General features: G+C 32.2%; 1 protein-coding gene across 2 annotated transcripts in view; it reads left to right on the top strand.

The window, feature by feature from the left end:
- The first annotated feature begins 1,962 nt into the window (after window positions 1–1,962).
- Window positions 1,963–13,262, top strand: part of LOC139501299 (protein SIX6OS1-like) — a 41,100-nt gene continuing 29,800 nt past the window's right edge. Inside the window, exons 1-7 of one of the 2 annotated variants that reach the window (XM_071290332.1) lie at window positions 1,963–2,086; window positions 3,683–3,758; window positions 5,080–5,136; window positions 7,480–7,606; window positions 8,107–8,196; window positions 8,950–9,137; window positions 11,823–11,871. In XM_071290332.1, the coding sequence (XP_071146433.1) occupies window positions 3,716–3,758; window positions 5,080–5,136; window positions 7,480–7,606; window positions 8,107–8,196; window positions 8,950–9,137; window positions 11,823–11,871 (554 nt within the window). In that variant the 5' untranslated portion in view covers window positions 1,963–2,086; window positions 3,683–3,715. Of the gene's footprint in view, window positions 2,115–3,682; window positions 3,759–5,079; window positions 5,137–7,479; window positions 7,607–8,106; window positions 8,197–8,949; window positions 9,138–11,822; window positions 11,872–13,262 lie in introns of both variants that reach the window. The other variant, XM_071290333.1, reaches the window with a different exon arrangement.

Raw genomic sequence — 13,262 nt, 5'->3', positions numbered from 1 at the left:
AACGCCCGTCTGGCGTATTAAATTTTAATCCTGGTACCTTTTTTTTTCTAGCTTGAAATGTATAGAGCAGTTAGCCGGACAAACCCTATATCATGTATACTAGTATGTCTTATATTACCAAAATGTCCAACTTCGGAAAAAAATAAAATAAAATGACAAAAATACTGAACTTTTCATGAAATTCAAAACCGTCAGAGAGTCCTTTATCAAATCAAGGCTGAAACTCATCAAACGAATGCAAGACAACTTCCATACAAAAAAACCAGACCACCTTGAAATAATATTGATGTGGTAAAATCAGATATTGAAATAAATATTGGCGCTTGGCTAAATGATTCAGACTTACATCAGATGTGGATAGTGCAGCTAAAAAAGATCTCTAGCAACCTTCTTGACATAAACCAAAATAAGCACCTTCGAACCTATAAGTCTTAGTGACCATGCTATTGTTATTGCCAAGGCTGACATATGGCTAAACATGGTGAACCCAATAAAGTGTTGAACTAACACAAAGCTAACTTGAATAACATTAAAAATCAGAGTTAGACATACTTTAATATAACAGCTATAAATTATCAGACGTAAATACTTTATAGAAGCTTTTCAAATAGAGATTTACGATCATAATAGAAGGAATCATTTCATCAAAAATGCTAACGTTAACAATACAATACATGATTATGATGAAGACATAATCTATCATTCAGCTTAATTGAGGTCTACAGCTGGCATTTCAGTATAATAAATTGGCAGTAGTCCTTCGGTCCTACTAAAAAGCGCCCGGGAGCGCATGGGAAAAGAAAAAGCGCCCGGGGAAAAGAAAAAGCGCCCGGAGAAGGAAAATTAGCGCCCGGAGAAGGAAAATTAGCGCCCGGAGAAGAAAATTAGCGCCCGGGAGAAGAAAATAATAATATTTTATAACAATATTTTTTTTCCTTAAAAAATAACTAATCATTGCTTGTTTTGTCCTTAATATAAATGGGGATATGTACGAGGCTACATCTAAAGTGTTGTTGCACTTTTACATTTTAGATTTCAAAATTGTATACAAGTAAGTAAATAAATATAAATAAGAGTATATAGAAGAGTCATGAAAGACATTGTCCTCGATCAAAACGTCTTTTTTGTTATTTAGAAATAATCGGTGCCTGATCGAGGTCTAATATTTTCGCAATTGCATGGTGAACACTTTTTATACATTATTACAGATGCTGTGATAGATTTATTATATCATTTTATAAAACTAAAACTGCTTCAACATGTTCAATGGCTATATATATATATGCTTATCAGGGTTTTGATGCTTAGACTTAAATTTAAACCAAACACCTGTTTTTTACCCCCTTGTACGGTACATGTATAGTACTGCTTTTTTTCATGTGCTGATTTATTATGTGTAACTCTTTTAATTTTGATTAAATTAATATTTATCTGTGAAATTTGGGTTGTCTTAATATACATTTTTCATTTTGATATCGTTTTTGAAAAACTTGTCTTTTGATGTCTTACATTTTACAAAATAAAGTAACACTGTTGCCATATATGACCTTTTACATTAATGGGCTTGTAAGCCCTGTTCAGGCCCTTTTGTAAAAAAAATTAAAGGGAAATGGAGTAAACATTGTAAATGACCGGCAAGACCGGGACAAAATCACACACAATAAATACATAGAAAAACTACAAATTATCAATGAACAGGGCTTTTTTTCCTGTTCTGCATCTTGACCGTCGCTGGAGGGTCTTCCAACATTGAACGAATTGTTCATACCCAGCAACAAGGTCAAGACGGTCCCTAGCATCAACTTATGCAGTAGGCTGCTATTAAATACTGTGATTTTTTTTAAAGTTACGGATTTTAATCCATATCCCGACGGGTGCGCTTCTCTATCTTAGATACTATAATATCTTTATCATTCGAGTGTTTGTAAATAGCATAGTAAAATCTTTCCAATTAAACTTCTCAATGATAACGATTTGAAGCAGACGACGCAACCCGGGAAATTTAATTTGTTTATGGGATGAAAAGTTGTTGACGAATAATATATTCTGAAAACACATATGATGAAGGAGTAGACTTAAATAACTTGTAAATTTCAGTTTAAAGGCTGTAACTTGTAAGAAAACATTTTCATCTGACAAATATAAAACCAAAAACAAAGTAGATTCAAAGAATCATGCATTATAAGTTAGTTAATGCCATAAGCCATAAGGCATAACAATTAAAACCAGAAATTATAACTTAATACCAAAAGTGTAAATACGTTTACATGTATATGTAACTGGAGAGCACATATTTCATTGTCTCCAGTGGGACTCGAACCAGGGACCTCTGTGTTACAAGGCAGCATGTAAGCCTAACTAACTAAGCTAAAGAAGTACTTCTTAATATGAGGCAGGCATTACCTGTGAATGGGGACGAAGTCTGTATGAATTCTTTTAACGGAAATACCGTAATGTTTCTGATTTTGGTTCTGTTGTTAGGGATTTTACTTGTGACGTACGCGTTATTTAAGGTGGTACCCAACACTTTCACTAAAATTAATTTGACTCGTTTAATTTTCATAAAATTTTGACAAAGTAGTTACTTTGACCCTTTTACAAAAATATAAAAAATTAAAATGATTTGAACCAAGCGTTTTATCAGAAAAATTACACTGGTTATATAGCAGTGTGACAAACACTAATTTTGATCATTGAGAAGCTTTATATTGCCTTCACAACGCAACGTAATTAAAACGTTTAGCTGATACTACAGAGTTATCTCCCTGTAGTGTTAGGTACCACCTTAAGTTATTACGTCATGTTCAATGTAAACAAAGAAACGCTGTGCATCAGGTAACATTAATTCATATCAAAGACAAAGAATGATTATTAAAAATGAAATATTGGTATTGACTATTGTGTTCCTTGAGTTCCTATATTTTACTGGACTACTCAAAGTCTCACGACAACAAGACTGGAAGAAGGAAGTAGATTTCTGCATTCTGCGCAAATGCGGGAATTGAAAAAAGCGACAAGCTTTTTTTTAAAGATTTTGAGAACTTCATTTGTACAATGAAATTTTCCATATCTTTTTTTTTTAATTATTTATTGATGTTTCTACTGTAGTAGGGGACTTTGTCCCCATAATAGCTCAACTGCTTGCGGCTGACTAAGTATCTACCACATGATGCAATCCTGTCACACATTTAATCAATTCCAATTTATAAGGAAGGTTTAAATGAACATACTAGTGTTGAACTTCCTTTGCATTTTACTTTTGTGCATACCAATTTTGATTAAAAAGGTGCTGGGGTGTTCTGCCAAATGGAGATTAAGGTCAAAGGCATGATTGCATGTTTTAATTTAAATTACATTTATTGTTTTCTTTCTTCTGAGTTTTGTAATCAGAGACATCTGCTGGAGAGCATTATTCTTATTAGGAAATCAGATCACCCTCTGGCCTCCGGCCATCGGGGTGATCTTACACTGACACACCGCGTCATCGTGGGATAACTATTAATTATCAGGATAAAATTATAAGTGTACAGATGCACACAATTTAAGATATCTTCTATCATCTTCTTCTCGATCGTAGAATGCAAAAATAGTAACACATATTCCTATTTTGTTAAGGATCATAGTGGTTAATGAAAACAAATATTATACATTTTGTTAAATCTTCATTTTTGTCTCTTTCCAGAACCAAACCCAAAGACTTAGACTGTCATTGAAAATGAGTAATGCAGCAGAGCTAGACAATCTTATTCAAAGCTTTGGTGAGTTTTGTACAGATTGGAAAAGTTTAAGAAAGGAAAAGGAATATTCATGACCTATGTAGGAAAACTTGAAAACAAATATTAAGGTTGAAATGGTCAATGAATCAGACAGACTGATGACATGAATGATTTTAAACTACAACACTGCCAAATTTAAGCTAAATGTCTAATGAAATTCTAACCTAATAAACTTGCAAATAAAATAGATCAATCATCAATTAACTTTTTACAGGGTTTCAATTAGTTTTAACTTCCACAAAGTCAGACGACCACTGGTCATGAGCATGATGAGTAACGTAAAGAAAAATTATAACATTAAATACTAGTTTTAACTTCCACAAAGTCAGACGACCACTGGTCATGAGCATGATGAGTAAGGAAAAGAAAAATTATAACATTAAATACTAGTTTTAACTTCCACAAAGTCAGACGACCACTGGTCATGAGCATGATGAGTAAGGAAAAGAAAAATTATAACATTAAATACTAGTTTTAACTTCCACAAAGTCAGACGACCACTGGTCATGAGCATGATGAGTAAGGAAAAGAAAAATTATAACATTAAATACTAGTTTTAACTTCCACAAAGTCAGACGACCACTGGTCATGAGCATGATGAGTAAGGAAAAGAAAAATTATTACATTAAATACTATGATGTGTCCAGTATTTGAACTATGTTTTAATGGAACATGTTATGTTTTTGAAATAACAATACAGAACAATAATTTTATAATAAAATGAAATGATTATGCTTTAGGTCCGAGACCACAATTGTCGTCCCTTGATTTTCGTTGTTCACGTATATAGTCCCTACTGTTGACTGTGGGTTACTTGCCATTTATTTTTATACCCCTTCCAAATTTATTTCTCCATGTTTAATGCCTCAAATTGCAAGTAGGGGGTGAAATAACTATGTAAAAAAATTTGGGTCCAGAATTTTAAAGGAAAGTAGTGATTTGGTCCAGCTGAAAAAGGTTTAAAATTAGCACTTCCGAAGCTGTAAAAAGATTTCAAGACGCCCTAAACATAAAGTTGTCCATATTTTGAGTTAGAGCCGATGAAGTTTTCTATAATTTTGATATAATTTGTCCCAAAAGTAGTACAACACACTGTAAAAATTTCATTGAGAAAGCGCAGGTGGGATTTTTTTAATTTTCATTTATGTTCTAAAAGAAATGCACTACGAAATAATTGTGGTCTCGAACCATTTTATTAAAGATGTATTTTTTGTTTCTTTTACAGACAATGACTACTTGATGTTATATTTTGATAAAATAAAATTATGAAAAATGCATGTTATTGTATTCCTTTTACTTTTAGAATATGAAAACCAACAGTATATTAAATTGATAGAGAAAGAAAGTCAGCACATTGAAGGTAAAAGTGACATAGTTTACTGCTTTTGTCATTAGATTTGATCCAGAAAATACTATGTAAAGTATCATACAGTTACTTAATCAACTGAGACTGTATCCTAACAAACTCATAGATACCAGGACTCAAATTTTATATGCCATAAGAGTTCCACTATATATGATCAAAAGACTCATCATTGACGCTTAAATGAAACAAGTTTTAAAGGCTAAATAAAGTACAAATTTGAAATGCATTAAATGTTTTAAACTGCAAAAATTATGTTCATTTACAAGTAAAATATTAAAAAATGGAAACAAGAATATTTTCAAATGTTGCTTTGGATGCTGTCTTTTGATCATATTTTTTAAAGCTTTTGTCCAAGTTTCAGAAAATTCCATGAAAGTTTGACAAAGTTTACATAACTTTAACCACAGACTTTATCTAAATGAGGATGATATAAGAATGTAGGATCTTTATGTCTGGATTCTGAAACAAAATGTTACAGACTCAATCAAAAATGTCCTTTTTAAAATTATTCCAACAAGGTAGTTTGTAATTCTAAGCAATTACAAAATGCATTATTATGAGTTGTCTTTAAAATGTATACAAATTTGACTGCATTGTTTTGGTGACTTTAAAGAAATGATTTTTCTTGTTTAAAAGCATCAGGGTTCCAGTTATGCAACCATCCTCAAATCACATATAGATATAAGAAGATGTGGTATGAGTTCCATTCAAGTCACAAGTTGTAAAAGTAAACCATTATAGGTTAAAGTACGGTCTTCAACACAGAGCATTGGCTCACACCAAACAGCAAGCTATAAAGGGCCCTTAAAAATTACTGCTCACACCAAACAGCAAGCTATAAAGGGCCCTTAAAAATTACTAGTGTAAAACCTTTCGAACGGGAAAACCACTGGTCTAATCTATATAAAACTAGAGGCTCTTAAGAGCCTGTGTAGCTCACCTTGATCTATGTGCATTTTAAACAAAGGACACACATGGATTCATGACAAAATTGTGTTTTGGTGATGGTGATGTGTTTGAAGTTCTTGCTTTACTGAACATTATTGCTGCTTGCAAAATTTTATCTCTATCTATAATGAACTTGGCCCATTACTAACAGAGGAAAATATTTTGTAAAAATTTTACAAAAATTTACAAAATTTATGAAAATTGTAAGAAATTGACTATAAAGGGCAATAACTCCTTAAGGGGTCAACTTACAATTTTGGTCATGTTGACTTATTTGTAGATCTTACTTTGCTAAACATTATTGCTTTTTACAGTTTATCTCTATCTATAAAAATATTCAAGATAATAGCCAAAAATGGTAAAATTTCCTTAAAAATTACCAATTTAGGGGCAGCAATCCAGCAACCAGTTGTCTGATTTATCAGAAAATTTAAGAGCAGATAGATCTTGACTTGATAAACAATTTTACCCCATGTCAGATATGCTCTAGATGCTTTGGTTTCAGAGTTTTAAGCCAAAATCTACATTTTACCCCTATGTTCTATGTTTAGCCATGGCGGGCATCTTGGTCGGTTGGCCGGGTCATCCCACAAATTTTTAAACTAGATACCCCAATGATGATATTGGCCAAGTTTGGTAAAATTTGGAACAGTAGTTTCAGGGGAGAAGATTTTTGTAAAATATTACAAAAATTTATGAAAAATTGATAAAAAATTACTATAAAGGGCAATAACTCCTTAAGGGGTCAACTGACCATTTTGTTCATGCTGACTTATTTGTAGATCTTACTTTGCTGAACATTATTGCTGTTCACAGTTTATCTCTATCTATAATAATTTTCAAGATAATAACCAAAAACAGCAAAATTTCTGTAAAAATTGGTTGGCAGCAACTCAACAATCAGTTGTCCAATTCATCTGAAAATTTCAGGGCAGATAGTCTTGACTTGATAAACAATTTTACCCCATGTCAGATTTGCTCTAGATGCTTTGGTTTCAGAGTTATAAGCAAAAATCTACATTTTACCCCTATGTTCTATTTTTAGCCATGGCGGCCATCTTGGTTGGTTGACCGGGTCATGCCACACAATTTTTAAACTAGATACCCAAATAATGATTGTGGCCAAGTTTGGTTCAATTTGGCCCAGTAGTTTCAGAGGAGTAGATTTTGGTAAAAGTTAACGACGGACAACGATGACGACGGACGACAAGTGATGAGAAAAGCTCACTTGGCCTTTGGGCCAGGTGAGCTAAAAACGAGAAACACTTATGAACCACATCAACAAACAACAACTACTGAATGATAATCAATTTCCAGTATTACATGCATTGTTTAGAGAAAAATGTAAATGATTCATTACATTTTGAGAATTTGATTTTTTTTTTACAGCTATTGAATCAGATATCCATGTGAGAAGAGGCCAGGCAGATACTTTACAACATGAGATAGCCCAGCTAGATGAAGATACAAAGAGAGCTCATAAGCAATTCATGCACAATAGAGATAATGTTGAAAAGTTCATATTATTACTATATTATTCTTTAATATCTACATTTTAACAGTTGTTCCAGAATTAAACACATCAGGGGCAATAATCAAGATACCAACTACCTATAATATAAATTTTTCATGGGGCATCCATGTACTATGGACACATTCTTGTTTAGTTCAGAATCAACATTTTACTGACTTTTTAAAAATTTACAATACCGGTACCGGCGGTAGGTTCAGGATATACTGACTATGTTTACTGTTTGTTTAGACTGTCTGAGTATGACCATTAGAAATAAGATGTACTCATATTTTCTCATCATCTGTAATGAAAAGTTTATTTCATTATGTGCATAAATTTGCATTCATCCTTATTCTCCTGCACCAAGCAATATATATATATAGCAAGTAAACAAAAAATACATATGTAAGCAAATATGAGTAATGCAATGTGTAATTTTCAATTTTCATCCAAATATAATCCAATATATTTTATATGATTGGAGTAATCTCTTTTTTTTTCAGTTTGAAGAAAACAATTCCAGTTTTGAAAGATCATGAGGTAGCTTTGGAGAAAACCTTGAAAAGTTTGATAGAAAATGGCAACCAAACCAGGTAGTTTTAGTAGTATCCAATTAATTTTCAAAAAGGTTTTAATGAATTGTTTTTTTAATTTTAAATATAAGGATTAAGTATATAAGTCTTTATTCCTCCATTTCCTCTAAATGATTTGTCTAATTATTCTTGTTAAAATAATTTTGATGGTAGATCATGCATGATTCCAAAAAGAAAAAAGAAGAGAACTCTAAGACTGGCAGAACTTTTAATGAAATGTAGAAAAATATTCAAAATACTGAAAAAGTATGAATTTTGTAATTTTACAACACAATGTGAAAGTAAACCTTAGTTGAATTCAAAGCAATCAGTCTACGAGTACGTGTTACAAAATGGCAGCCCTCTTGACTTTTTATTTTTATCTCATTCACCTTTAGGTGTTTTGCTAAGGAACTTATTTAGTCTGTGTAATGTCTTTAACACACATGTAAATGCTGATTGTTTTGATATAAAGGAATCACATGAAAATCTCTTCAAAATCATTGAGAAAATGCTTGAATCAAACGAGAATCTTTTTTTGAAATCTTGGGGAACCTGGCATAAAAATCAAATGCTTTATATGCACCAATTGTGTTTTATAATAAAAAAAATGTAAAATAATTCACGATTTAATTGTTTAGAAACAGTGTATGCTACAAAGGAAAATTTAATTTTCCATATTTTATTTAATTGATATAACATTTATATTTGAAATTTTTTTTTCAAGAAAAATGTGTTAAAAGAAATTTTTATAAATGAGAAAGTTTATTATAGAAAAGAGAGAGAGACAATGCTACAGCACTATAGAGATGTCTGGAAAGACTATGAAGCAAAGTACAAAACTTTCCCATTAGCTCAAGAATTAGAGGCAAAGAAACAGAAAGTCAGAATACTTCAAAATGAACTAAATGAAACTGAAGAGAGAGTCAGGAATTTACAGAAACAGATTCAAGATTTTAATAGCAAGTTGTGTTTATTATACAATATACTGTGGATACATCTATTTTCGCTGGTACCAATTTTTGTGGATTAAGGAAAACTTACATGTTCAGGATATTTCAATTCATGGTTTTGTCAAAGTTACAGAAAATTTGTTTTTCATTAAACATTTAACTTTGTGGTTCACCTGTACCCATGAAATACATGAAAGTTGGTATCGAACGAATAATAATGAATCCGTATTTGTGTGAAATACAGTGACTGATAAATTTTTACTGTTGCTACCTATTGTACTATCTAAAAATTGTTAAAATGAAATGGTTTTGGATGGTAAATTTAGATTTACTTACTATGCCTGAATATGTTATACAGTGAAACCTGTCCAAACCGAACACCCACGGGACTTTGCGTTTTGTTCGGTTTTCACAGGTGTTCGGATTGTAGAGGTAAACGGAAGTCGACACCAAAATAATTTTTGAACTTACTGACAAGGGATAATAGGTGACACAACAGACGACTATTTATTTTCGTGATGATATAGATGTAAACGTATAAATATAAGTAGAGAAAGATAGACCTAGTGCTACATTTTTGTTTATAAATCAAACGCCACTCCGTCAATCACGCTCGTCGCTGTGAAACTACAATGTATAAATCGTTCAATGATGTCCGACGTGGAGCAATTTTGCTTTTTATAATTATTTTCTAATCCATTAATTCACTGACCAATTCACACTCCAAGTCACTGTCAAATGACGATTCCGTAGTTGAGTCGAGATCGTCTTGTACACACGAGTTCTCGGACTAAATCTTGCCACCCGCTGACTGATACTTCGCGTCTCGCTAAGAGTGAAACAACAGCAGCGGTCCAGTTGTGTCCAGTTTATTCTCGGACTTTATCGTTGTTAAATAGCTTACGGAAGTCTTCAGGAGCATCCGAATCAAATATATAGGGCCTCTAAAGGGAATCCGGCAATCGAAAGCCATTGACCTTGTCGTGTTGCATGACTTCCTAATTCAGTGAAAGGCTTTAAAACTTTAAAACTATTACTTAATTAAATAGTTTAGCTACAGAATGGCAGTCAGGATACTTATTTGAGTAACGTGCATTTAATTGATCAAAGGGAAAGTTCCTTTCTTGTCATTTTCGGCGATGGGGGCAGATGACCAGTTTAACGTTTCTTTACAACATAAATCATTTGATCACTGAATACATGGACACAAACATGCTAATTAGTTTGTCATAACAACTCACCAGTTAATTTAACCTCAAATACCCTCGGGGATACTCTGTCATCCTGTGTTTGTTTAATGAAATCATGCAAATAATTAAAATTACTTTTTTGTTTTGATTGCTATCGATCGATTTTGACAGGTAATTTTTAAATACATATTTACTATCGAGCCTTCAAAAATCGTTCGGAATTCGGAGTTGACAAGGTTCGGTTTTTTCAGGTTAGATTATTGTTAATTGATAGGGAAATTTTGTGGGACTTTGAAAATTGTTTGGTTTAAACTGAAATTCGGTTTTATCAGGGTTCGGTTTACCCAGGTTTCACTGTACATAACAAATCACCTATCTGACTTGAGCATTTCTTTTGTCAAACCCTGTGTACCATATTTCCCAGCCATAAAATGTGGTTGAAATCCAGACAATTTTGTCAACTGTCATCAAAATCTCTCTTTTTGTCATATTTGTGATATGTCTGTGGTTTGTGATAATAGATGTTAGAACAAATATAGTTCTGTTTCATTATCTTAATTGTTGATTCATCAACCTGAAATACATATTATTCTGAAGCAATGTCCAGACTTTAAATTTTGGTCAAAAAATTTAGTCTTTTCAGATTTTGTTGTCCATTAGAATTAAATCTTAGTCCAAAAATTTAGTCCTTTCAGATTTTGTTGTCCATCAGAGTTTTTCTTTAACCCTTTCACCGATTGCTGCCCAGACAGAAGCTACTCTGAGACGATAGCTTCCCTGGCTACTATTACTTAAGTGGGAGATCTTCATAATAAATGTCAATAAAAACTTGTTTGTAGTTATTTGTGTATTTATTTCATTCACTAACACCATGTTCACAGTTTTGTTCATGTTTTAATAATTTTTTCCTCATAAAATATTCAAATTTTCAAATTTTCGGCATTATCTAGGTGAAATTCTCAAAATTCTGCTCTGTGACCCCAATTTTTTTAACCCAAAACGGCAAAATTTTGAACAATTTTATGAGGCTGTAAAAATTCCTCAGACTGAACCAAGTGTTTTGTACATAAAATGACATTTTATGTAAAAAAAGTATACTACTTTGGCTTCAATTCTTCCATATTCTTTCAAAAAAAATGTTCCCTCATTTCAAATTCTCGTAAATTCCGTAAATTTCCTCTGATTTTGACACGGTTTTCAACAAACGGAAGCGCCATGTTTACACTTTCATCCAGGTATTAATCAAAGAAAGATAACTCATTTTTGCACTGTTTTGAGGGGGAAATATAAAACAGGTATTCCAATCCCGGTAAAACGGGACTCATCGTCAGCTGTCTGAAGCGTGAATCCCGGTAAACCGGGACTCATCGGCAAAAGGGTTAAGTAGAAAAAAGATCTAGATGTGATATATGCTTACTCTCTGTAATACTATAGATTGTTTTTTTCTCATACAAGCTACATATTTAAAAGCAGATTTTTAAAATAAATTATTTTATCATTGCAGGTAACCATGATGTTGACTTCAAAGATATGAAGAAACTGATTATCAAAATGTATCCATTTTCTTGTTAAAATATCATTATTGAGGGGGCTCGCGGGTCTAAATAATTTTTTTTCTTAATATAGGATTTCGCTGTATTTTTCTATGAATGAACTTTATCTTATACTTGACCAAAAATTAAAATAAAAAAATGGGGTCACTGTCCATTTACACTCACAATCTGCCTTCGAAAGAAGCATACATTTTTATAAAAGTACTTATTTTTGATTGAACTGATAGGAGAAAAAGAAGTTATATGGGAATAAAAAAAGAACTATTAAAATTACAGAAATCGCTAAAATTTTGCAATAGTTAAGTTTAAGTACAGCTTATTTGAAATAATAATAAAAAATGTAAGTCACCGATGATTTAAAAAAAATATTTCAATTTTAATACCAAAACATGGCAATTTTGCGCCAAAGGGAGATAATTTGGAGCTTTTTCAATGATACATACATTTTAAAAGTCATCTAGGCTAATACAAATTGATTTATTTGAATGATTTTTGTACTTTATGATAAAGCAACAACTAATAAATTTGTAATGAAAAAAAAAATGTTTTTCTAAAAATTTTATACCCTCGAGCCTCCTTAATTGCAAATTACTTGATATAAAATTAAAAAGTAATGCTCAAAAAATTGTATACACATTATTTCTCATATTTTTTCTGTTGATTTGTTAAATTCTTGTGAAATGTAAGTATAAAGAGTAATCTCCCCTTATGAAATAATCATAAAATTGAGAATGGAAATGGGGAATGTGTCAAAGAGACAACCCGACCAAATAAAAAACAACAGCAGAGGGTCACCAACAGGTCTTCAATGTAGCGAGAAATTCCCGCACCCGGAGGCGTCCTTCAGCTGGCCCCTAAACAAATATATACTAGTCCAGTGATAATGAACGCCATACTAATTTCCAAATTGTACACAAGAAACTAAAATTAAAATAATACAAGACTAACAAAGGCCAGAGGCTCCTGACTTGGGACAGGCGCAAAAATGCGGCGGGGTTAAACATGTTTGTGAGATCTCAACCCTCCCCCTATACCTCTAACCAATGTAGTAAAGTAAACGCATAACAATACGCACATTAAAATTCAGTTCAAGAGAAATCCGAGTCTGATGTCAGAAGATGTAACCAAAGAAAATAAACAAAATGACAATAATACATAAATAACAACAGACTACTAGCAGTTAACTGACATGCCAGCTCCAGACTTCAATTAAACTGACTGAAAGATTATCCTTCCCGTTAGGGGTTTAGTATCATACCATCATAACATATATGAGAAGAACATAACCCGTGTCATGCCAACAACTGTTTTTAGAATAAATGTGTTTAGTTCCGATGCAAAGACCTTATCATTGACTCAATATTAACGCCAACATATGCAATCTTTAATGA

Source organism: Mytilus edulis, chromosome 13 (assembly GCF_963676685.1).
Source record: "Mytilus edulis chromosome 13, xbMytEdul2.2, whole genome shotgun sequence".
Lineage (NCBI taxonomy): Eukaryota > Metazoa > Mollusca > Bivalvia > Mytilida > Mytilidae > Mytilus > Mytilus edulis.
This window is presented reverse-complemented; position numbering and strand designations above follow the sequence as displayed.